The sequence below is a fragment of the Andrographis paniculata genome, unplaced genomic scaffold (assembly GCF_009805555.1).
Source record: "Andrographis paniculata isolate CXL003 unplaced genomic scaffold, ASM980555v1 Contig22END, whole genome shotgun sequence".
NCBI classification, from domain to species: Eukaryota; Viridiplantae; Streptophyta; class Magnoliopsida; order Lamiales; family Acanthaceae; genus Andrographis; species Andrographis paniculata.
Window position 1 is genome coordinate 3,634,634 of NW_026137513.1, and position 24,671 is coordinate 3,659,304.

Here is a 24,671-nt window from a genome sequence, read left to right on the forward strand (position 1 = left end):
TTTTTCATATGTATATAATACTCCCTCGTTCCAGAACTATAGTCTGATTTGTGCTTGACACGAGATTTAAAAAATATTGATATTATATTAACATGGATAAAAAGTACGGGCAATTGTATAATAATAATGAAAAAAGTAATGGTAATTTTATAGTGATATAATTATTTATGGAAATAAGACTATTGTTTTGAAACGAACAAAAATGATAAATAAGACTATTGTATTTGAACGGAGTAAGTATATATATATATATACATGTTAGTGCATATTGTAAAGCTGCAAAAGGCTTATTAGCCTGCTTTATGAATAGGAGACATCATGTTTTTTGTTTTTTTTTTTTTTTTTTAGGAATAAAATAAAACAAAATAAAGTATATTCTCATAATTATTAGACCACATGAGGAGATTATATTTTTATTAAACGAAAAAAAGAAAAGAAAAGAAAAAAACACCATGCTATAAACTATAAATAAGTTGTCCTAATAATGCACTTTGTTATCATTAACCACGCCAGAAGTTAGGATAAAGTCAACATCATACTATTTCATCAAATTAATATACTAATTTAATTTAATTTAAAGTAATTATTATTTTATCACAAAAAATATAATATATATTGTTTTATGTAGAAATATGTATTGTAGAAATTGTATATTGTGCTATCTTGTATAATCCATTTATTGTGTTGAAATAACAATATATTATACAGTATTACATAAAATTATACTTCCTCCGTCCCATAACAAAGTATTTATTTTTTCATTTTAATCCGTCACATAACAAAGTATCTATTTGATTTTTTTAGTAACTGTACTGTCTACTTAACATTACAAATATCTTTATAATTTATAATATATTACGCAAATGTCATTACATTTATATCATACATACTAATAGGGTTATTTTAGTCATTTCTACTACGTCCAAATATAATAATAATATTTCTAAAACTACGTGAAAAAAATAGATATTTAGTTATGGAACGGAGAGAGTATAATGTATCATGTTATATAGTAATTTTTATTTTAAAATATCAATAATATTATTTTTGTCCCGTAAAAAATTGTCATTTATTTTTTGTGTCATTTTATTAAATTATGTTTACAAATATCATTAAATTAGTATTATAAAACACTAATATAAAAATTTTTATATTTTTTTTTTCACTGATTTGTAGTTGTATATAATAATTAATATTCAAATATCAATATATATATATATAAATTGTAATCCTTAAAGCTAGTCAGAAATAATACCGCATATTAATATAGTACTAATAATTAATGTTCAAGATCGATACGCAAAAAATGAATAAAATAATTTTTATAAATCACGAATTGAGTAAAATAATATCATGATTTATTATCATTAATTTATTAAATTCAATTACTTTGAATACAATATAACTAATCAAACACGTCAAATATTTTGAAACCGAGGTAATAATACCCCTTTGGGTTTGTTTTTATTTTTATTTTGTAATTAAAAATAAAAAATAAAAAATAGTTGAACAAAGTATTTTTGTATGAAAACTAAATACTACTTCATTTGTCTCTTATTATTATTATTTTTTTCATTTGTCCGTTAAATTTATCAATTATTACATTTGAAAAAGTAAAAAAAATCAATATTTAACTTTTTATTTAATATTTTATTACAATAAATACCACAAATTTTATTATATATTTTTTAATTATTAAAATATATTTTTCTTAGACCTTGTGCTGAGTTCAAATGAGTTAAATATTGTGATTTGATATTGTATTTTTCGATTATCTGTCACAGTAGTAACAAACGAATATATATATATATATATATATAAAATGATAATTTAGCATTTTGAAAAGAAAATTAACATAATTATTTTTACACTTAAAAAAGTAAATAAAATTTGGGGGCCAAGGCTTATCCTCTCAAGCCCCTCCTTAGATACGTCACTGGTTGACATGCATGTGAAATTACCTTTTGTTTTTATTGCAAAGTAAGTTGTCGTAAGAAAGTTGGTCGAGAAATATGGCACATAGTAACAAAATGTTCAATAGTGACTTGATAAGTTATTAATTTAATTTCTTTTAAAAAAATAAATATTAATTAAAATTAATAATGATATTTGAAAAGTAAAATAAATGAAAGAAAATAAAAAAATATTCTCTCCTTCCCATAAATATAGTCTTAATTGGGTTGAGATTATACCGGTAGTTGGTAAAAAGTTTGGATAAAAGACCTTTTTTGCCCTTGTGAGTGTATTAGTGTAAAAAATAGTGGCAATTGTGTAATAAAAATGAAAAAGTAGAGGTAGTTTTATGGTGACATGGTTATTTATGAAAATAAGACTGTTGTTTTGGAACGGACAAAAATGATAAACAAAACTATTGTATTGAGACGGAGAGAGTAATAGTTACTGAATTGGATCAAATAAGAACCAAAAAAAAATTACTAGATGAGTGCCCTCAAACAATTTTATTACTTCCAAATGGGATTAAACTTTTGTTTTTCATACTATGCTACCTATTTTTAAACTGTCATCAATTATTAGTAATAAATTGCATTTAAATTCATTTATGTACTTTTATATATGGGTGTTATTTGAAATAAAATTACTATTATTCTATTAGTATAATTTTGAATAAACATATACTATATATATATATATATTTTATAAAATATTAAATTAATACCCTAACTACTCCTTTATTTATATATATACTTGCCATGCATTTGAAAGAATATACTATCCTATATCTAGCTATCCGTTTGTTCTTTTTAAATTTTTTTTTTTAAAAAAATATTAGTATATATTAAGATGTAATAGAAATAAAGCTAAAAAGATTAATCTGAAATATATAACATAAAAGTAATGATATTTGTGTAATATATTATAAATTGGAATGATATTTGTAATGTTAAGTAAATAGTACAATTACCGGAAAAAAATTGATATTTTGTTATGGGACGGACCAAAATGAAAAAATAGATAGATTGTTAAGGAACATATGAAGTATATTAATTCAAACAACAATATAGTACCTCTGTCCTATGAAATCGGTAATATTTTTTTTTGCATGTAAATTTTTTAATATTACTATTATATTGGTTTATAGTGAAAATGACAAAAATGCCCTTATTAAATTGTGTGATATAAAAGTAATGACATTGTGTAATATATTGAAATTTGTAAGTGTATTAATTATGTTAGGTAGTTATTACAATTACTAAATTAAGAAATAGTATCATTGTTTTGGAACCGACAAAAATGAAAAATAATATGTTTCTTATGGGAGAGGGAGGGGGAATATATTATTTGATGGTACTATATTATGTAGTTCAAAATCATTCATAAATATATAATCTATTCTATTATTGTCCATCTTACTTAATTTTTTTCATCTTTCTATTTTAGTCTGTGACATATAATTTGTCATTTTTTTTTTTGGAAATATAATTATATACTTTAATTATATTTTAAAATTCATAATTTATAATTTTTTTTAATTTTAATTAAACTATTTAGTTATCTTAATCTTGTAATTATTTTTATTAAATTATAATTATTTTCACTGTTATACTTATTAATTACTTACTAATTACATGCCTAAACTAAAGGAGACAAATTACATGGGATAGATGAAGTACTATATTAGGGTTGTATTTATCTTAATTTTTTTTTTGTAAAAAAAATATTATATAATTCTCATGATTTAATTCATGTATACATTCATCGTCATGTCTTATGTACGTAAAATTATTATTTAAGTACAAAATACAAATATAAACTCATATTATAACACATACTAGATTTTCATTAATTCATTTATTTGTGATATTTAAATAAATAAATTAATTAATTAAGAGTGAGAAGGAAAAACACAAGTAAACAAATCCAGCTTATATATTTTCTTCGTCCCTCAACAATTTATCCATTTTTTCATTTTGGTTCGTCTCATCACAAAGTATCTATTTCTTTTTTAGTAATTGTACTATCTACCTAACATTATAAATTCCCTTCTAATTTACAATATATTACACAAATGTCATTACATTTATATCATACAATACTTTAGTTTTTTTACCTTTATTTATACTTTATCTCAATATAATATTAATATTTCTAAAATTTCATGCAAAAAAAAAATAAATGAATATATAGATATGAAACAGAGTATAATTCAACTTCAAAGAGTTAATAATAATGTGAAAGCACAAGAAAAATAATAATACTTAAAATCATTATTATATATAGGTGTGGCGGGCAGATCGGATTTAATGTGCCATTAATATTTTCAACTACTTACTTAATTAATAAAGAAATATATATAAATATACCAAATGTTTTTTAATCTCCATTCACATTAAAATTATTTTATTGTATATATAATTCAAATTTTATTTCTAATAAACAGAAAGTTAAAAGCACATCCAAAGACACCTACATTTATGTGAAGATATAATAATGCATGCAAGTATGGAAAATGAATTTATTACTATATTTTTTATATATATTGGCAGCAGAATTTGAATTATGGCTTGGCTCCACCCTCTGTTTATCTGTTTGACCAGAACAAACCCCTTTCACTCTTGCCCATTTTAATAATAATAATAATAATAATAATAATAATAATGTGAAAATGAACCTTATAGTTCTCTTCCAATTTTATTTTATTTTTCAAAAAATTATACCACATATTTTATGCTTTTTTGTATATAAAAATAGTAGTACTCCTTCCGTCTCATTGATAAGTATCCAATTACTTTTTACGCTTAGTTTTAGGTATATTAGTATTATATTGGGATATAATAGAAATAAAGTAGAAATAACCAAAATAACCTTATTATTAGTACGTGTGATATAAAGGTAATGATATTTGTGTAATATATTGTAAGTTGTAAGGGTATTTGTAAAAAAGTACAGTTACTAAATGGATATTTTGTTATGGAACGGAAGGAGTATAACATTTCATTAAATGAAAAGATAAAATCGGAAAAAAAAAATACTCCATCCGTCCTGCTCTAACAGTCAAATTTACCTTTTGCTATTTGCATAATTTTTTATACAAATATTCTTATGTTAGTATTATAAGACACTAATGAGAGTATTTTTATAATTTTTTTTAATTTTTATTAAATTTTGATAAATAGTTAATATTAAAAAATTAACATGCAAATGAAACTCTTAGAGACCGACATATTATATAATTAAAGAGAAATTTGGAGTGCAATAGAAGACATAATGAAAAAACTTAAAAGGTGTGTATTTTTCATTTTCTCTCCCCACAATACAAACGACAACAAGTGTAATTCATCATCATCATCAATTATGGTATGTGAGCCATTGCCAATCCAATCAATCATACTGTCCCTTAATTCCTCCCTACCAATCAATCATCATCATCATAATCTAAATGCTTAATCTACTACTACTAGTATATTAATCAATCCTATCCTAATCAATATATATATATATATAGACTAATAGTTTATATCCTATATTTATCAAATAATCATGTCACTCCTCTTCCTCAATAATCAAATATTATTATGGTAATAAATCGTAATGTTACATCTTGTAATACTTAGTACAATTACAATGATTCCTGCAGATTCAATATTCATAATTCCAACTTGGTTCTTTTTTAAATATTCTTGAAAAGGCAGTGACTATAATATGTGTGTATATATATATATATATATATAACAGCATGTAGAAGAAGGGTGGCTGAGATGGTGTCACCTTATTTTTGTTTTCTGTATGTATATCTCTGAGATCACATTTGGGGTCGTGTTTGGACCACGTAGATTTTCCCATCCTTCACAACACCTTCAATGTCTTGCGCCGAGCCGTAAAGATCCTCGATTGCGTTTCCTGCGCCAGCTATGCTGGAGAGTATCGAATGCCGGAAGCTTCCATCAACGATCAATGGATCCGTGGAGTAGTCGAGGACAACTTTCTCCTCTTCATCCATTGGGACACTGCAATGAATTTCAATCAGGAACATAATTTGTTTATTCAATAATCAAACTTTTCAAGTAAGGAAAGAATAAAGATTATCGAGTTGAATATCTTAATCCAAAACACACCTGTCGTAAAGTCCAGCGCCAGCGTAGCCTTCTAGATCTTCGCCATTTGAATCTGATCGGAATATTATAGACCTTTGTATGAAAAGGCCAATAGGTTTGCTGGGATAACCCAAAACCTGAAATGGTTCAAGAATGCACCGGAGTCGAGTTTTAGCTGCTGCCAATAATTACAAGAGTTTACACATAAACACACAAAAGCATTGTATTGTTGCGATGGGAGAAAAAGTTTATATCTTGAACAAGGTACAACATAATCAATATATCTGGACAAGTAGCGGCTACGGGTTCCCATGTTATAAAAAATATATATATATATCATTTAGGACTATATGCATACTTGAATAATGTCGAAACAACCGATGTTGGCAGAAATATGCAGGCACACTATAGTCTGCATAACTGAATATTTTAAGTTTTTTCTGGAAAGGAGATTGCTCTTACCTGAGGAGAGCTGAGGTCATTTTTCTTGCAAATAAAGCTCAAAGCACGACCTGGATAAGCTCCCACCAATGTCTCACCAAGTCCTTTGACAACCTAATAAAAGAGCACATATGAGTATGTGTCCAGCTTTTCTGCAAGAGTAGTTTCAAGCCACGCAATAGCTAGCAAGTATGGTGGGAGGCTGATTAAATTGATTGCATTTCTTAACAAATGAACCATATATATTTGTGCAATTAGTCATTCTGAGCCGGTTAATTAATATTATGTTCCTCGTAAGTTTGCCAAAACTTTAAAGGGTCAAGAATGAAGTTAGATGAAGATGCGAAACAATGTTACCTCTGCATATATTTCTGTTGAATCCCCAGAAGATGGGTTTGTAGTGTGGATAACAAAAGCATAATCGGCATTTATTATTTCTTGGACAAGAACAGCCATGCAAAGATAGTCGTGATCAAGTTTCACTTTCCTTGTGCTGAAGTATGCTCTTTCATTCCATTTTGAAGCCCAGACCTTAGCAGTGCAGTAGTATACGATTTTAGAGTTGTAAAAATTATAAAATCTCGAAGAATAAGTAATAGTTGCAACATGGTCGGTAGCATATAGACAGCTTACCTTTTTTATAGCCATCCATGCTTGTTCCCATCTCTGTTCACCTTCATCGCCAGGCCAAGGCATGCCAGAACCTTGCATCTTCTCTTTAAGCTCGTTGACCTGGAACATAGTTATATAAGTAAACATCCGAAAAAGGGGAAATGAAGAAGTCAATTAATGTGTCTCTTGATCTCATACATCCAAATTAATCAGCATGAAAACAAATGGAAATTGAAAAGCGAACATACCAGCTGTGGAGGAGCTGAAAGTTCTAAAACATTATTTCGGATTTCACCAAGGGCATCGAAGTTCTCTTCACCTAATTTGCTTTTCAATGCTTGCAACTTATTGGCCACAGCCTGCAAATATGTTTATAAATAATGCAAAACAGGCTCATTACCCCAAACAGTTCGATTAAGTCTGCATGTAGATGCCACATATTCATCCCTCGAAAACATTTAAAATCCCACACGCAATAGTTTCATGTATTTCAAAGAATTTTCTAAAATCCACCCTTTCAGGAGATCATGTAATATAGCCCAAGAAAAGGAGTTGTTGCAAAGTTTGACAAAGGAGAGAGTATAGTCCTAGGAAGCAGATACTGCATAACGATCACACAAGACAGAGAACAGCAGACACTACTACCAAAAATCTCTGGACAAATCACACAAGTAAATTTAATTTGATCGCAAAGGATGATATGATATGCAAATAGAAGTGGAGGCGAATGAAATGCATGTGATGTAAATTAGTTACCTGGTTTAAATTGTCTGAAAGGACAGTTTCGAAAACACCAAAGGGCAACGCAACAGAAGTTGGTATATTAACCCAAGATGGAAGTTTCCCTTTAAGGTGTGCAATATTGCGGGATTTTGCTCCAACCTGGAGAAAGTTCAATCATGCACTGCATGTAAGCATAACAAGCTTATACTAGAATGTGCAGTAAAGAAGTTGTTTCTTATGAAAATATACCATAAGGAAATACCAATCGAACATTATAGAAAAAAATTCTCAAATAAAAGATGAATGTAAGAGGCAGACCATTTCACTTGTAAACTCCTCAGATGAGATTGCATATCTTCCAGCAAATAACTTCTTTTCTAAAGTCACAGATGGAACAGATGAATCTTCTTCTGAGCTAGTTGAATTCACAAGCTCATCTTCTTTCACTTCACTGCAAAAGGAAAGTGTTGGCTTACCTCCACATAATCAAGGGCTGTTTCTTTGGGTTTACCATGTTCTTTGAAGGTGAATAAAAAATAAGCATGGAAAAGTAAAGTATCATTGTACTCTTTGGTATTATAAACAAAGGATCAAATTGCTGACCTGTATCTCACATCTGAAGATGTAGGTTGTAAGCGCAATAACTTTCCTTCACTGGCCTGGATATTGGCCAATATGTTTGAATCAAAGCATGTGGCAAAGCAAACCTATAAAAAGGTGAGGAAAAATTTAGATGTAGCAGTGTACTCTTTTGTTGTCAACAGTCAAACCGAAGAACTGAAAAGGAAACAGACTGCAACCTTACTATTCCTTGCTCGAACAGAAACATGTGATAAAACATCAGGCATGTCAGGGGTAAGCACTGCTACAACACCATCAGGAATTTCTTCTTCTCCTTTAACAGAATTAGCAACTAAAATAGTTGGTTTTGAGTATGATTTATCCTGAACAGAAAGCAACTGATCGACAACCACCACATATCCCACAGCTTCAACTGGACTGATGACCTGCCAACTGTTTCAGAACATTTCCTTGGATTATTGGGGCACAAGTTCATATTAACCATTGAAAAAAGTGTTATATTTGTATCCTCAAATGTCGTCTGGGATACAAAATGCCATGCTTGAGTTAAAGAATGTGGTTTTAGGTGTTGTCATAAAAAATAGAGAGTTGCAGAGTATGCATTTATAACAACCTTCCTAAATTAGCTGTTTCTCGGAGAACTGGATCTAATCGATTAAGAAGTGCAGATAATGAAGCAGCTGATCCAGCCCGGATAATTTCTTCAGTAAATATACTGACCTGCAGAAATCGAGAACACACAATTCCTATGTTTGGGAAAGTTGTAGCATAAGATGTTAAAAGGACTAATAAAATTTATCTGATAACATACTGCCCACTGATCCACCCCAAGTCGACCACCAAGATACTCTGCCGAGGGTTGCAATAGATGATGGTATGACTCAGCCTTGCTAGCAAGTGAAAGCCGACTTCGATCAAGAACTGATTTGGCAAACAATGCCCAGTGATCATCTTTGTTCTTAAACATGGTAAGAGCTCGGTTCCATCCCTTGGTTAAAAAGGAAAGAAAATCACTATCAGCAAGTAAAAGGACTCAAATTAACTAGACAAGATCATGGATATCTATGCAAAATGGCCATAGAGAGCAAATGGTTCCTAACTATAAGTGCTATGAAAGCAATATCATTTCTGATTCTTGTTTGTTACTTGGTATTATAATTATGAAATACCATATGGGTGAATCTTGCAGGCGAAACAGAATGCCATAATGCTACACGGCTAGTTTTAATATGTAAATCAATACAGTTCATGCTATTTCTTCAAGGACGGCTAGTTTTGAATTTTGGTTGTAATTGTTTAGTACTTAGTTATTTTAGGTTCAATATAATTACCTTGGTCCCCTTCAAATACGTGAAAGAAAAAAAAAAAGGAAACAATCTCATCACCCAAGTTGCCAAAACTTCGAAGGACAATCAATGGACATATGTATTGATATAAGAGAGATTTATAACATGACACCTAATTGTTCAAAGCAGATGTAAAGCAGAAATATAAATGAATTTGAGGAGTTCTCTTATTTAATTGAACCTCACCTTCAAGCAATAAATAAGATCTTCATTGTTGTCCACTGAAAGTGCAAGGTTTTCAACAACTAGTGAGATGAAATACATGATTTTCTGCATATATGATGGAGCGGGTGTTGGAAAACATATAATGTCTAATATAATTGCAAGGGGGGCGAAGAAAAAAGGAAGTGTGATAAACAATTGAAAACATAGCATACCTCAGGACTAGCGTTACTTAGTTCTTCATATCCACGCTCTATAGCAGTTCTAACAGTAGAGTCAAGTGCAATGTCTAGGAATATCAGATCCTTAAGACGGTCATTTGAGTGGAAAAGCATTGGCCTGAGCTCCTGACGAGCCTCTAGCAATCCCTAAATATAAGACCATTGATGGGGGGGGGGGGGAAGACAATTTTAGAATGCCATCAAGCTTTCTTCGTAAAGTATGGTTGAGAAGAATGAAGAATAAGCCCTATAAAAGATTTGATATACCTCAAGGAGTGCTTCCACATTTTTATCTTCAACATGTTCCATAATAAATTGAAGTAGTTCCTGTTCCCACAAATGTTTTAAAAAAATTACTAGGAAAGCAGTCCAGGTCATTTATTAACAGGTTAGTATAGGAGAAATAAGCTACCGGAAATCCTGAAGGTAAGCCAGGCACAGGATTTATATTGACTCCAACCATAAAACCTTGTCCCTGATGATAAGTAATAGAACCAAATGAACGTTTGAAAACACATAAAACCAAGTTTCAAAGAATCTAAAGGTGCACTAAATGGAACTACCTCAGATTTGTAGCCCATGCAATTTGCGATTGCTGATTCAAGATCTGCTCCAGAATGAACTGCCTGCAAACACGTAAGTGATACAAGTTTGGAGGAAGAAGAAAGTATATTTAAAATAAGTATTTGGGAAGAATGACATTCATAAACTATTCTCATCTACCCTGATCTTTACAAAGAAACTTTCGGAGTGTTGACCTTCTCTTACTAGTACTTTTGAGGAAGTTCTTAAAGGGAAACTGTCACAACGTTGATCATCCAATTATGTAGGCATTTAATTTCAAAGATTCTTGGGCATGCAATAAAGCACATCTTGAAGCAAGTCATTATAGCTTTAACCTTCAAATTCTAAATACAGAAATTATAAAAAGGAATGCAAGTCATTAGAGCTTTAACCTTCAGTGTCCGCATATAGTTTCCCAGATCACGTAAAAGACCATCCTTCTGATCCCTAGTAAAATTTGGTTCAGAATGGATTGCTCGGTCATAACTAAGAAGCCTCTCTTTTGTTATTCCATTATCCTCCAAGGTTTTCCAATAAACACTGATGTCAAAGTCACTTTTGATATAGTCAAGTAGTGCCTACAACAGATGCAATGAGACAAGAATATTGTCTAGAGTCAAATATAACTGTAGCACAATACAAAAATGCATGTTAACTAATATTCTGCTTACCTGGCATATTACAACATCATCAGGACTAGTGTTATTATGCAGCTTTTGATGCCATTCCTCCATCATTCCACCCTTGCAATTGTTGTTTCTCTGTCATTGAATAATATACTATGTAATCATAATCAAAATGTTGAGATAGAAAGAGAAGAAGTGAAGAAAAAGACCTGGATGACCAATATTTCATCCCTTATTCGTTGCCCAACATCTCCTTCACCTCCACGACCCACAGTAGACATGATCATACGTAAAATTTCACGATATTGTGGAATTTTCTTGTAGGCATCCTGTAACAAATCCGTCAGCCTGTCCTGAGCTTTGCTTATTTCTCTGTACAAACAAACATCAAAATTAAAATAGAAACAAACAACTCATTGGTGAGAGAGAGAGAGAGTACAAACGCATTGAAAAACATTCTTCTAATCTGACAACAACAACGAAAGGACAAAGACCCTTAAACGCTCATATACAAGTGACTTAAAAATTGTATGGATCGCTACCATACTTTCAGGAGTCTATGGGCACACTCGGTGATTTAAAGAAATTAAGAATAGTTAAAGATACAGGTATCCTACCTTGGTTTCACATTGTAATTTTTGTTCCAGATCAGCTGTCTTGTGGCCATGTATCTCATCCAGACAAGTATTGCAGCAAGACCCAGATCACCATTATTTATTGCTTGTTCCATCAAGTCTGCCGCAATGTTGAATCTGCAGAATGAACATGTTCCCTCAATATAGGTAATTCACTTTTCTGCTTAAAAGCTGAAATATGTGATCAATGCAAATTTTAAGAGGGATTTCTCACCTATGCATAAAGGACTTCTGAGCTTCACTTTCCAATTCAGATATTTTATCTAACAAAGACTTGGCTGTTCCTGTCCCATCCCCAGTATCCTTCTGAGCAAAAACATGAAAAGATTACTTCGAATAAAATAGATATGCACAAAGTTAAGAAGTAATATTTAGATCATGTTAAAAACCTGATGGACATCTCTAGAACCAGTTTTAAACTCAATATAGAAGTCAGACCCTTGGTTCTTTATCCAATTTCCACCAGCAACAAGAACAAATGGCATTCCAACAAAATTGTCATCCTCAATTGTGATTTCCAATTGTTGGACCTGAGTACAGTTTAAGAAAATTATGTTCCCCGTTCTTATGAAGTTGGCTTATAGCCTTGCAGCATGTAGGCATCAATATAATCATCATTTTTAGACCTCGTGAAACTTTCTGTCAGGTGGACTAGTGCTGAATTTTGTTTCAGCAGCTTTATCAAGAGACTCTGAGCCATGGGGCAAAACAGTTGAAGGAGGTGCCTGTGGAAATATTGCACAATCTCTTAACAATAAAAAATTATAAGCAACAATAAATAAAAAGCATATTTATTTTTCCATTCAATTGCAAGCTTGCTAGAGCTAAAATATAATAAAGAGCTTTAATGCGTACTTCCCACTCTCCGGGTCTTTTGGACAAAGCCCAATGTAGTACAACTGGTTCTGGAAAATCTGTAGCCATATGAACTTTGGTCTTTCCAGAGGGCTGCTCTTCTACAAGTACCTGATGAAGACATACAAAAGCTCATACAAAGGCACTTCATATTAAAAATTTCCAGCTTATAAGACTTTACATACTTACCAGGAGTTCCTTATCCCCAAGCTTAAATAATTTTTTGTTCATTATAGATCCATCAATGTGATCTTCTATTTCTTTAGAGAACTGCTCTACTACTGAAAGAACTGGTGGTTCTGATGAGATTGTTATTTCTTTGGACACAGAATCAAACTTTGTGAGAATCGACATTACGTCCCTTGCCTTGCGCTGGATTCTTTCTACACTGAAATAACTTTTTTTTTCCAATTGCTTTGATACCTTACTTTGTATCTTTCCTTTGGTTATTTTTTTCCGTATTTCATCAAGGGAAGTACCCTTATCAAGTTCATCTTGCAGATCCTTTCTTGCTGCTTCAAATTCATCCTGTTAATGTGATGACACTTGGTTCAAAAGCAACAAAAGTGCAAAAGCTAGGAACAGTCCTTATTCTCCACTGTATATTGAAAGATGTACTTGTATTATGTGCAGGTAAATTACTCATAATTCCCAACAATTACCAAGCTTCAGAAAGCTATTCAAGGGTCAATACTTACAAGTTGCTTCTCTGGAGAATAGTTTGGCTTTCCAGCTTTCTCCCATCGTATATATGATTGTATTTGAACAAGATCATCGGGTATACTGCTCTTTGTGTCGGAAGTAACTTGTTCCTTACTCTCACTGGTATCACCCTTGCTTGTTAACTTTGTTCGGATGTCCTCCACAGTTTTACCATTTTCTAACTCTTCCAACAGCTCCATTCGAGCAGCTTCATACTCCTCCTGTTTAATTTCTTAGTCAAATCATAAAAAGCTCAAGATGTATTTACATAGAAAAATCAGCATCAACTAGACAAAAACCTTGAATTCTTCTATGCAACCATGTCTTTAAAAGACCAAATTGGCATATAATGTGATTCATTAGACCTAAAGCACATAAGACATCATATATCCACATACCCTCATTACTGTGAACAAAAACAGCTATGACTTGCAAAAAGAGGGACTTTAGCAAAGGCTTTCTTTTCTTATTCTTCATGAGAATTCACCAGCACAAATTGGTGGTAATTGTAAGTTCAATATAATTAACTTTATTGAGTAATATGACAGTCCTAATTTTTATGCATCATACATCTTGGTGTTAATGTTCCTTTTAACTTAATTACTAATAGTACTAGGAACATTAATCCATATCCTAAACAGAAGATTAATCTGCAGCAATTTACTACCTTCTCTTTCTCTGGGCTATAAATCTGTTTTCCATTCCTCTCCCACCTCAAATAGGCTTGAATTTGTACAAGATCCTCGGGAATAGAAACATTTGTTGGAGTCCTCGATTCTGCCTTGGGCAATTGGACATGAAAATTACCTCCATTGTACTTATACCTGAGAATATTACAATTACTGTTGTTAATTGCACAGCTCAAAGCTTGATTATTTTATCAAACAATATATTGCTTACCATATATTCTGGCCTTCATCAAAAACAAGAAACTCTAGAGCTTGTATTTCAGGATCATCAATCTCTATTCTCAGTACAGCGTTTGCACCGGACTAAGACAAGGTCACCATACAGAAAGTGACATGTTATCTAACAGATTTCTGACAACACAATTAATGCATGCATTTCGCTAAGATAATATATTTAATCAGCCAAACTGTGGGTGTGCTATGAAACTTACTTTTATAAATGGACTCCTTAGTGCTCTGTTCTTATGCACCATAGTCCCAACTGGACGACGATGTGGAAGTATCCATTTTCTGATAAGAGTAACAAAATAAAATAATAAGGATGCAATTTGAGTACCATGACACTAACTAGATAACTTGTTTCAAATTAAACTTACTCTTTTTGACTTTTTATTGCTCCCCAGTGTAGAAGTATGGAATCACTACTACTTGTAACCTGAATAGTTACCTCAAAAGTAGAATTCGCAGTAGGAGCTCCAATATCTACCTGAAGATGCACATTCAATGTTAATACTAATGATTACATTTTGTTTTCATCCACCCAACATTAACGTGTGTTGGTGTGTGTGCGTAGCTGCAGATATATTCTTTGCATCTACAATCTCGAAAATCTATTCATTGAGTACCTGTAATTCAATATTTTCATCCAGGTTGAACTTCTTCGAAAGCTGATACAAAACCAAAACAATGGATTATCATGACTGGAAATAACAACAATCACAAAACTTGGAATCTCAGACAACCCGTGTCAATACTTTATATAACATTATGACTACTTTCAAACGCTTCCATATATTTTTAACTAGTTTTAGTATTTTATTGCTATACTTTTGAATTTCATTTATGGTTTACTCTCCAGCTATTCATTTGTCTCTGTAATGACAAACCTTTTCACTAATAAGTGTTTGCTCATTGCATCAACTTCTCAAATTTGCATCTTCTCCTCATTAGCAAAGTATCTTAGCTGCTTCTGATGATTGAATGCCTAAAACTTGGATCACCTAAACGACCTTCACTTTAGAATGCACACACACACTGGGCTAATTCATCATCTTGATTGATTAGACGGCATGTATGACATACAAGTAACTTTTCCAGTTACAGCACTTCATATTAGGAATAAATTAAACTATTAAAAAAAAAACTCTATTAGGAATAACAGATTAAAAATTAAAAAACTCTATTACCACTGGAGATCGATCAGCAGCCAAAACTGCACGAATTGATCTAGAAACTGTGGTCTGCCTTCCCATCTGTAATTTATTTTGCCGCACACTGAGTTTCTTACCAAGAAACTTAGTTGATATAGAGGATTTGTGTACTAGTGAATTTGCTTGAGGCTGGAGAAAGGTATTTCCCCCAATAGAAGCCAAAGAATTGCTTCGATCTCTATGCTTCAAAACTGTTGGAGAAAGTAAATTCTGGTGCAGCAAGCTATTCCTTATGCCGTTGCTCATGTTTTTCTCAAATCTAACCACTAAACATCACAACTTTGAGTCAATATTTCTACTTCAAAGAAATAAACCAAAGGAATTCAGATCAAAAAATAAACACCACCGCAGTTAAATTCAGCAGTATAAAGCAACCACTACAGCATACTCGCCAAAATACCATTATAAGAACCCTGAATCACATTGTCATATTAGAAAGAGTAGCACTTATCCACATGTATACATATATAGGCACCGACAATTCTCACCGCGAGAATATAAATATATATACACACACAGACAATTGCACATTAACTCCACCAGTGAGTGAAATAGCAAATGTTCTTCCGTATCTACAAAGATCACAAAAAAAAATTCCAGCAAAACGTTGCAACGCTAATCAATCATTTCATTACACAATCAACAAGCGACCAAACCAGCTCCCAACCACTCCGCAAAATAATAATTCATCCAACGCTTTAACCCAGTCTCAATTAAACAATTCAACAAAAAATGCGCGAGCATTTCATCCCCAAATAAATGCAAATCCAATACTCACCTCCGTCGAATGCAGACGAAGAGAATAATATTCAAATCAGAGACGGAATCCGAGGGAATATCGACGAGTGATTGGAACTCGGAAAGCTGTGAGTGGGAAATGTGCCAGAGAAGAAGGGGACGGTGATGATACGTTACTCCTAATCATATTATCACAACGAAATGGGACACGTGGCCGCTTTTCAGAGGGCCACAAAAATAAAGACGCGCAACTTCGGAATTAGTCACGTGCTTAAGGCATGGGGCGTGGGGTCCGTGACCCCCCTTGGTTTCTATTTAGATATTTTCACCCTTAAAAAAAAAAAGTTAATTTAATTACGTGTATAATTTTATACCCCCTCTTACCTATTTCTATTTTATATATTGTTTTATTATATGTAATTTGTCTTTTTTTTTAAAAAAAAAATAATTATATATTTTAATCATATTTTAAATTTATAAAAATTTTAATTTTAATTAAATTATTAAATTATTTTAATTTTAATTTATAATTATTTTTATTATACAATAATTTTTTTATTAATACACTTCTTAATTAGTTATTAATTATACTTTAACTAAATTATCATATTTATAGTAATACGCCCATATTACGGAGATTGTATATAAATGTATACTATTCAACCATAATAACTGATTTAATCAATACTCCCTCCGTCTAAGCTAAAAGTATACAATTACTTTTGGCGCGGAGATTAAGGAATAATAGTATTTTAATTACAGTTGGCAGGTAAAAGTAATAAAATGATGCCCTTACTTTTTTTGGTATAAAAGTAATGATGTGATGTAAAGTAGGGGTATTTGTGAAAAAAATGGAGTATTTAATTAAATGGTTACTTTGTAATTTGACATCCCAAAATAGAAATATGTATACTTTCTAGTTTGACGGATGGAGTATTAAATTAAATCATTTTATGCAAAATAAAATTAAATTTACATAAAATGAGAATGAATAAATTAAGTACTAATTAAAAATGCAATATTATGTGGAAACTGTAGGTCCAAATACATATAATTAGGTAATAAAATTGACATTTTTGTTTTCATTAATAAATCTAAGTTGATTTTTTTGGGATGATATTTCCAGCAAGTTCAAGTTGAGTGGTTCCAACCTTGTTATTTTTGTTTGTATTTTTTAATTATCAAGATTTTACCCTTTTATTTAAAATATTATTTATTTATAATAAATTTTAGGAATTTCAAATAAAGTTTATTAGATAATTTTCCAAGCAAGAAGAAACATATCTTTTTGTTATGCATTATTTAGCGCTGTTAAACGAATCGAGTCGTTCGTGAACTCAGCTTGATTCGGCTCGGTTAAAGTTCGTTCGTGAATGTTAATGAGCCGAGCCTAACAATATAAACAGACTCGTTTAGTTAACGAATGAGCCCGAGCTTTGTTCGCGAACGTTCACGAGCGTTCATTTAAATAATATATTTATTATAAATATTATATATACTAATAAAATTATAATTTATAGATAAAAAAATATTAATTTAAAATATATAAATAAAATAATTTTAAATTTTCTTTATAATTTATATATAAATTTAAAAAAATAAGACAAACGAGCTCGAACGAACTCGAACGAATTTAATCGAATCGAACACGAACACAAGCTCAAACAACAAAAATTCTTAACGAGCTGGGCTCGAAGCTTAACGAACGAACACGAGCCTTGTTCGTAAACGTTAACGAATGCTTAAAATTTGGTTCAGTTCGACTCGACTCGAATTGTTAACAACTCTATGCATTATTATCATCTAACAAACATAAACTAGAAATGGCAAAGTTTGAGGCCAATAGAGCACTCAACGAAAAAGCAAAATTAATTTTAGAATTTATATTTCAACACTTTAATTTTTAAAAAATAATATATATTCACACTTTATTATTTTTTATTGGGAAAGAATTGCATGCTTTAATTTGCCTTCAAATAGAAGCAATTCTTTGCACTTTTGGAATATTAATTAGATGCAAACAAAAAGTTTATTTAATTTGGTATTTTATTTTATTTTATAGTAGAAATTCAGTTTGCTCAATTATACTTTTATAATAGTAAAAAAATTAAATTTAAATAAAGTTTAATAATATATTCATATATTTTATACTTCTTTTGTAATCCATTTATGCTTAAATATTTGAGCACATATTTGATAAAAATATGTAATAATAATTACTTTTTACTTTTATAATAGAAAATAAAAAAATACTCCTTCCGTTTCAGATACCATGTCCACGTTGCCGTTTCTGTCCGTCCCATATACCATAATTTTCTTTTTTGGAAACTGATTACACACTTTAATCTCATTTTAAAAATTTTTAATTTTATTTTTTTTAATTTTAATTAAACTAATTAGTTATCTTAATTTTAATTTATAATTATTTATATTATAGGATAATTATTTTCACTAATACATTTTTAATTATCTACTAATTATATCCTCCCTAAAATACGATGTCTACGGTGTAGCAGACACGGTATCTCGGACGGAGAGAATATAATTTATTATATACTAAAAATAATTGATAAAATAAAATGCTCTGGATTTGAATAATTGAATAAATATAATAAATTTTAAATATAATATATTAAGCTGAAAAAACTAAAAAAAATCACCTCTTCACGAGAGAGGATGCCCCTATGAAATTTTTTTTACGGATAGAGACGGGTTTCCATGTCATAAAAAATAATAATAATAATAAAATAATATTTTTTATTAAAAAAAACAGCAAATTTTTATGATTAAAAAAATTAACATAAATTAAAATGATAAATAAATAAATGTAGCATGTTTGATTGGATTCAAATTCAAATTAACACTATTTAATCAACCAGTTATCAATAGAAAACATATTATTATTATTTATTTATTTATTTATGAAACATGGCATTAAAATTATTAAACAAAAATTCAAATTTAGATTCAAACTAAAATTAAACAAATTCTTATAACTAAAAAATCATTGATGTTCAAGTTACAATACTTCATATTTTACATTATAAAATACCATTGTTGGTTAATTGAATAATAAAACTAACGGAATATGTTTGTTTTGTAAGATAATTTAAATGAGTATTTTTTTTATACGAAGTATATGAGAAATTAAGTAGGAAGTATATAAGTATTTATTTTTTGTTAAAAGAACACGAGAACAGCACCCATAAAATACAAAAAAAAACACGAGTATTTATTAGAAACAATACATGTTGTTTGTTTATAATTATAACATAATATGTACATGTGTTGTGTGAGACTGTATGATATCATGCACTATTAGTTCATACGTTGTGTTTGTAATATATTAATATAAATAATTAGTTGTCATTAATATTACCGTGTGCTATTTTCTAACAAGATGTTGGCTATTAAGCGTAGTGCTATTCTCATAATAAACAAACTCCTAATATGTATAATTAAACTATTTAAGTTTAAATATAATTAAGAGTAAAACAGTTTTAACGGTTGAAGTTATTTTCATCCGTGGGCCTATTTATGGGCCGAGAGCACTTTTGAATATTGGGTCTTAACTATTTGGGCCTCATATTATATATTTCAGGCCCAATCTTCAACAAGTAAAGCAGGTCAAACATATGACGGTTGAATACGCACGTGTCATCAGGTGCTGCGACCTTCACCCGCCGCAACTATGGCGATCATCATCATCTCGTTGAATATCTGCAGAGTTGGTCAGCGAATTGAATCGAGAGGGTCATCCATGGCGATTCCACTCAGGAGAATTGTATCTGCCCCGCGCGGACCCTACCATTGGAAAACGCGGTTTTGGCGTTGAAAACTCCAGTCGAATTTGTTTGTATATTTATCAGTGGTTTTACGTTGTTTTTTTTTTCCTCTTTGATGATCATCCTTTTCGTTTACTGGAACAGAGATGAATTCGCTATCCATTTCAATTTTAGGTTTATGGAGTCTGATAATCCTCAATTTCACAGTGCATCAGTCATTCGGCGAGCCGAGAGCAACTGAAGTAGCCCTAATTTGCGGCAATAGAACGGCGGTACCTTCCGATCGGCAAGTGTACGTCGCGAATTTCTTGTCGGCGATGGAATCCCTAACTCCGCAGGTCAGCAGGCAAGGGTACGGAGTAGCGATCAACGGAACGGAGAACAACACAGTCTACGCCTTCGGAGAGTGTATGAAGGATTTATCCCGGCGCGATTGCGATCTCTGCTTCGCACAGTGCAAAACGCAGGTTCTGAGGTGCCTTCCATTCCAGCGACTGATAAAAGGAGGTAGACTCATCTTCGATGGATGCTATTTGAGGTACGATGATTACATGTTCTTCAATGAGAGTTTGGGGTCTGTGGATACAACAGTTTGTGGGGATGATGAATTCTCTGGTAACCAGACATTGTTTAGGGCCAATGTTTTGGAATTGGTGAGGAATGCGAGAGTGGAAGGGCCTAAGAACGATGGATTTTTCACAGGGTTAGTGAGCCATGGAAATTTAACAGTTTATGGTTTAGGTCAGTGTTGGGAGTTTGTTAATGGAAGTGACTGTATGGATTGTCTGGAGAATGCAGCATCTAGACTTGTTTCTTGCTCATCAAAGGTGGAGGGGAGGGCTTTGAATACAGGGTGTTATTTGAGATATTCAACAACGAAATTCTATAACAATTCAGGCATTGATGATGCTCTTGGTGAAGGAGGTGATTGATTGCTTATAGTTTTCTTGCTGATATAGTGATAGTTGATGTTCCTGTGCATACGAAATATTTTGTGGATGTTCATGGTTCGATTTTCTCTGCTCTCGTCGAAAGTTTCGTTCATAATATATGCCTCTAGCTGTTAGTGTTTATCTTCCACGATTCGAAATTTTTTTACATATCTTCCATGATTCTTCGATGGATTTATCTTGGAAAATTTATGGTAGATCTGTTATCTGTGTTGATACATGATCTTGCGTCGTGTATACGTTCTTGTACTTTACGTTTGAGGGTTATCTTTGCTTTGTTTAGTGTCGAACAAGATATTGTTGTTGAATGATTTATGTGTTGACATGTTAGGAGAATCTCATCGCCGAGCAATCATCATTGCCTCAACTTGTGTTGCCGTCGCTTGTCTGCTATTTATAGCTATGATATCATTATTCGTGAGGAGGAAGATTCTGCGAGAAAAAACAGGTACTTGAACGATCGATCAGATCACTCATTTTATTATTTCTTGGATTACATTGTAACATTCACCGGTGAAATGGCAGCAAAGAAGCAGCTCGGTCCCTTACTCGCCGTAGTAAACAAATCAAGAATCAATTATTCGTACGAAAGTCTCGAGAGGGCCACGAATTACTTCCATGATTCTAACAAACTGGGGCAAGGCGGATCCGGATCTGTTTACAAGGTAACTTGATTTCGATGAATTTAGAAAGCCATGGATCTTGGCATTCGACAATGCTCTAACCATTTTTATGACAAGAACAACAGGGGATATTGCCCGGAGGACAGATAGTCGCCGTAAAGAGACTCTTCTTCAGCACCAAACAATGGGTGGATCATTTTTTCAATGAGGTTAATTTGATTAGCGGTGTCGAGCATACTAACTTAGTGAAGCTCTTGGGTTGCAGCGTGACGGGGCCAGAAAGCCTCCTCGTGTATGAATATGTCCCGAATCAAAGCCTTCACGACTATTTCTTCGGTGGTTGATTTTAATTCACGTTTTCATACCGACTCGCCGCCTCCGATACTCATTCCTCTCGACTAATTAGTTCACTTCGTCCTCGATTTCTTTCGCAGTTAGAAAAGATGTCCCAAAGCTGGGATGGGAAGAACGGCTCAAAATCATATTAGGCGCAGCCGAGGGTCTCGCTTTCCTCCACGAAAAATCGAACTTGCGGATCATCCACCGAGACGTGAAATTGAGCAACATTCTTCTCGACGACGACTTCACACCGAAGATCGCCGATTTCGGCCTCGCGAGAATGTTCCCAGAGGACCAGAGTCATATAACCACCGCTGTCGCCGGCACACTGTGAGTTCGTATTTTTCTCGATCATCATTTCTTCGTTGCGCAAATTTAAATAATAACTAAAATAAATCGCGTGCGATGTTAAATCCTTGTGTTATCGACAATCAGTGGCTACATGGCGCCGGAATACATCATCCGTGGAAAACTTACGGAGAAAGCAGACGTGTATAGCTACGGAGTTGTCATCGTCGAAGTCATGACGGGCGTGACGAACAGCACGTTTTTGCGGAACTCGAATTCGATCCTCCATAAGGTTTTGTTTTTTTTCTTTCTTGCATTGCGACAAAATTAAATCGACGACGCGACGATTGAGGTTGTCTATTTCTGGCGTCTTTTTGTAGGTATGGAACCTTAACAGATTGGGGAAACTAACCGAAGCGATCGACCCCTCGATGAACGGAAAGTGTCCCGAAGAATTGGCGAGTCGGGTACTTCGTATCGGCTTATTATGCGTGCAAGCTTCCGCCGAGCTACGGCCATCCATGTCAGCTGTGGCGACGATGCTGATTGGTAACGAACAAATCCCGGAACCGACGAAGCCGCCATTTCTCAGCTCGAGTATTGCGGCGACGCCGGCAGCGGTCAGCAGCCCGTTTTTGGAGGCGAACGGAGCTCCGGTGATAGGAAATTCGAACACGGGATCATCAGGTAATGAAATTACAGAGAGCTTTCTCATACCAAGATGACATTAGCTTTTCGTACATGGAAATGGAACTATTAAGGACAAACTTTGATTGATCTAAATTCAAGGCTAAATATATATATATAGGTAATTCAGTGTATATATAGTATTTTAGGTACATGGTTGAATAAATTTTTATTTTTATTTGTTTCGTGAGTTATATAATTAGCATTTTAACATAAATTGTTTTATATAAAAATGTGTTGTATGAGTTATATATTGTGTAATGACAAGTTATATATTGTGTTATGTCATATGATCGGTTGAAATTATAATATATTGTGCTATATAAAATTATATAATGTGATATGTTGTCATATGTGTTGTTTTTTTTATAAACATATACTAACCGGATCAAATCAACACATATAAAAAAAATAAAAAATAAAAATGCATGCGACAACATATCACATTACTTATTGTATTATGTCATAACCGATTGAGGTCACAGTATATTGTGTTATATAAAATTGTATAATGTGATATGTTGAATGTGTTACTCTTTTTTATAAAACTGACGGGATCAAATCAACACATCCGGTATAAAGATTCTAAAATATACATTTTATTTATTTATATTTATAATAAAGATTTCATTATTTGATTAAAATGTACGCTCATACCTGAATGAAATGATTTTATTTTTATTTATTTATAAATTATTTTTGCTAATGATATAGTAGTAATATATAAGCAAACCTATTAAATGAGTGTAAATAAATATAATTTTTCTAAAAAACATATGTATGAAACCCAAACAAGCGAACCGAAATTCCAGTTTACTGTAAGGAAGATGATATTAACAGGTGCACTGACACAAACATGTCTTATGTATATAAATCAATAACACCATAATATATTGTCTTTGCATGATAGTTGCATGCATGCACGTGTAATTTGCGGGCATGATTTGCATGATATATATATATATATATATAAGATATGTGAATATCTTTTTTAAATAATTGGAATATATAATTTATTTAAAACTATGTTAATCATATATATATAATATATTTCATTAGTCTTACTAAATTATACTCAACTTCTTTTTTTTTTTTTTTTTTTTACACAAATTATATATATATATGTTAAAATTATTTGTGTACTTTTTGTAAAGATGAAAATAGAATTTTATAAAATTAGTAAAAATATATTTTAAATTAAAATAGAATTAAGGGTAAAAAAACATGTGAGATCCATCACTAATATTTGTGTAAATAAATAGAAAAAAGAGTATAAATTTAAAGAAGGAAAAAAAAAAATTAGTTTCAATATAACCAAAATTCATCAATTTGGTCATAATATAAAAATCTTATTAATTTTGGTCACAATATAACAAAAATACATCATTTTTGGTCATAATATAAAATGTTTATCAATTTTAGTCCCAATATAACCAAAACTCGATCATTTTTTGTCCCAATATAATCAAACCTTATTTTTTTTGTCCTACCGTCAACAAACCGATGGAAAATGTTGGCGTGAAAAAAAATCAAACCTTATATTTATATTCGAAGAAATTGCACAATCTTGCAAGTCCACGTCAGCATTTTCCGTCGGTTTGTTGACGGTGGGACCAAAAA

At 31.6% G+C, this 24,671-nt stretch overlaps 2 protein-coding genes across 7 annotated transcripts; one reads left to right on the forward strand and one right to left on the reverse strand.

The window, feature by feature from the left end:
* Nucleotides 1-5,511: 5,511 nt before the first annotated feature.
* On the reverse strand, nt 5,512-16,546 carry LOC127245383 (alpha-glucan water dikinase, chloroplastic). Of its 3 annotated transcripts, none has more exons than XM_051266215.1 (34): nt 16,420-16,546; nt 15,618-15,907; nt 15,057-15,098; nt 14,808-14,917; nt 14,643-14,721; nt 14,423-14,514; nt 14,190-14,346; nt 13,519-13,743; nt 13,010-13,348; nt 12,821-12,931; nt 12,592-12,690; nt 12,355-12,495; nt 12,180-12,268; nt 11,948-12,082; nt 11,540-11,702; nt 11,376-11,465; nt 11,097-11,282; nt 10,704-10,766; nt 10,553-10,615; nt 10,408-10,467; nt 10,135-10,287; nt 9,944-10,027; nt 9,223-9,399; nt 9,025-9,131; nt 8,630-8,843; nt 8,433-8,536; nt 8,148-8,280; nt 7,863-7,988; nt 7,355-7,465; nt 7,128-7,226; nt 6,852-7,025; nt 6,516-6,608; nt 6,075-6,190; nt 5,512-5,966 (listed from the first exon to the last, which is right to left on the reverse strand). In XM_051266215.1, exons 2-34 carry the CDS (start codon nt 15,885-15,887, stop codon nt 5,762-5,764), a joined length of 4,410 nt encoding a protein of 1,469 aa, XP_051122172.1. In that variant the 5' UTR covers nt 15,888-15,907; nt 16,420-16,546; the 3' UTR covers nt 5,512-5,761. The 3 variants fall into 3 exon arrangements, with proteins under 3 accessions (XP_051122172.1, XP_051122171.1, XP_051122173.1); XM_051266214.1 differs by having other exon boundaries at nt 12,180-12,271; XM_051266216.1 differs by lacking the exons at nt 15,618-15,907; nt 16,420-16,546 and adding an exon at nt 15,318-15,431 and having other exon boundaries at nt 12,180-12,271.
* Nucleotides 16,547-20,045: 3,499 nt separating this feature from the next.
* Nucleotides 20,046-23,339, forward strand: LOC127245567 (cysteine-rich receptor-like protein kinase 3). 4 transcript variants are annotated; one of them, XM_051266546.1, is made up of 8 exons: nt 20,046-20,235; nt 20,339-21,088; nt 21,446-21,562; nt 21,640-21,779; nt 21,863-22,076; nt 22,172-22,406; nt 22,512-22,656; nt 22,745-23,339. In XM_051266546.1, exons 2-8 carry the CDS (start codon nt 20,482-20,484, stop codon nt 23,087-23,089), a joined length of 1,803 nt encoding a protein of 600 aa, XP_051122503.1. In that variant the 5' UTR covers nt 20,046-20,235; nt 20,339-20,481; the 3' UTR covers nt 23,090-23,339. The 4 variants fall into 4 exon arrangements, with proteins under 4 accessions (XP_051122503.1, XP_051122504.1, XP_051122500.1 ...); XM_051266547.1 differs by having other exon boundaries at nt 20,046-20,231; nt 20,372-21,088; XM_051266543.1 differs by lacking the exon at nt 20,046-20,235 and having other exon boundaries at nt 20,248-21,088.
* Nucleotides 23,340-24,671: the final 1,332 nt, after the last annotated feature.

Bases quoted from the DNA above. Each gene is read 5' to 3' on its own strand.
- LOC127245383 (XM_051266214.1), bottom strand. From the start codon at position 15,887: ATGAGCAACGGCATAAGGAATAGCTTGCTGCACCAGAATTTACTTTCT. The intron at 14,347-14,422 runs GTAAGCAATATA...TAATATTCTCAG, and splicing joins GATGAAGGCCAGAATATATG to GTATAAGTACAATGGAGGTA. The intron at 7,989-8,147 runs GTCTGCCTCTTA...AACTTTCTCCAG, and splicing joins AGGAGTTTACAAGTGAAATG to GTTGGAGCAAAATCCCGCAA.
- LOC127245567 (XM_051266543.1), top strand. From the start codon at position 20,311: ATGAATTCGCTATCCATTTCAATTTTAGGTTTATGGAGTCTGATAATC. The intron at 22,407-22,511 runs GTGAGTTCGTAT...ATCGACAATCAG, and splicing joins ACCGCTGTCGCCGGCACACT to TGGCTACATGGCGCCGGAAT. The intron at 22,657-22,744 runs GTTTTGTTTTTT...GTCTTTTTGTAG, and splicing joins CGAATTCGATCCTCCATAAG to GTATGGAACCTTAACAGATT.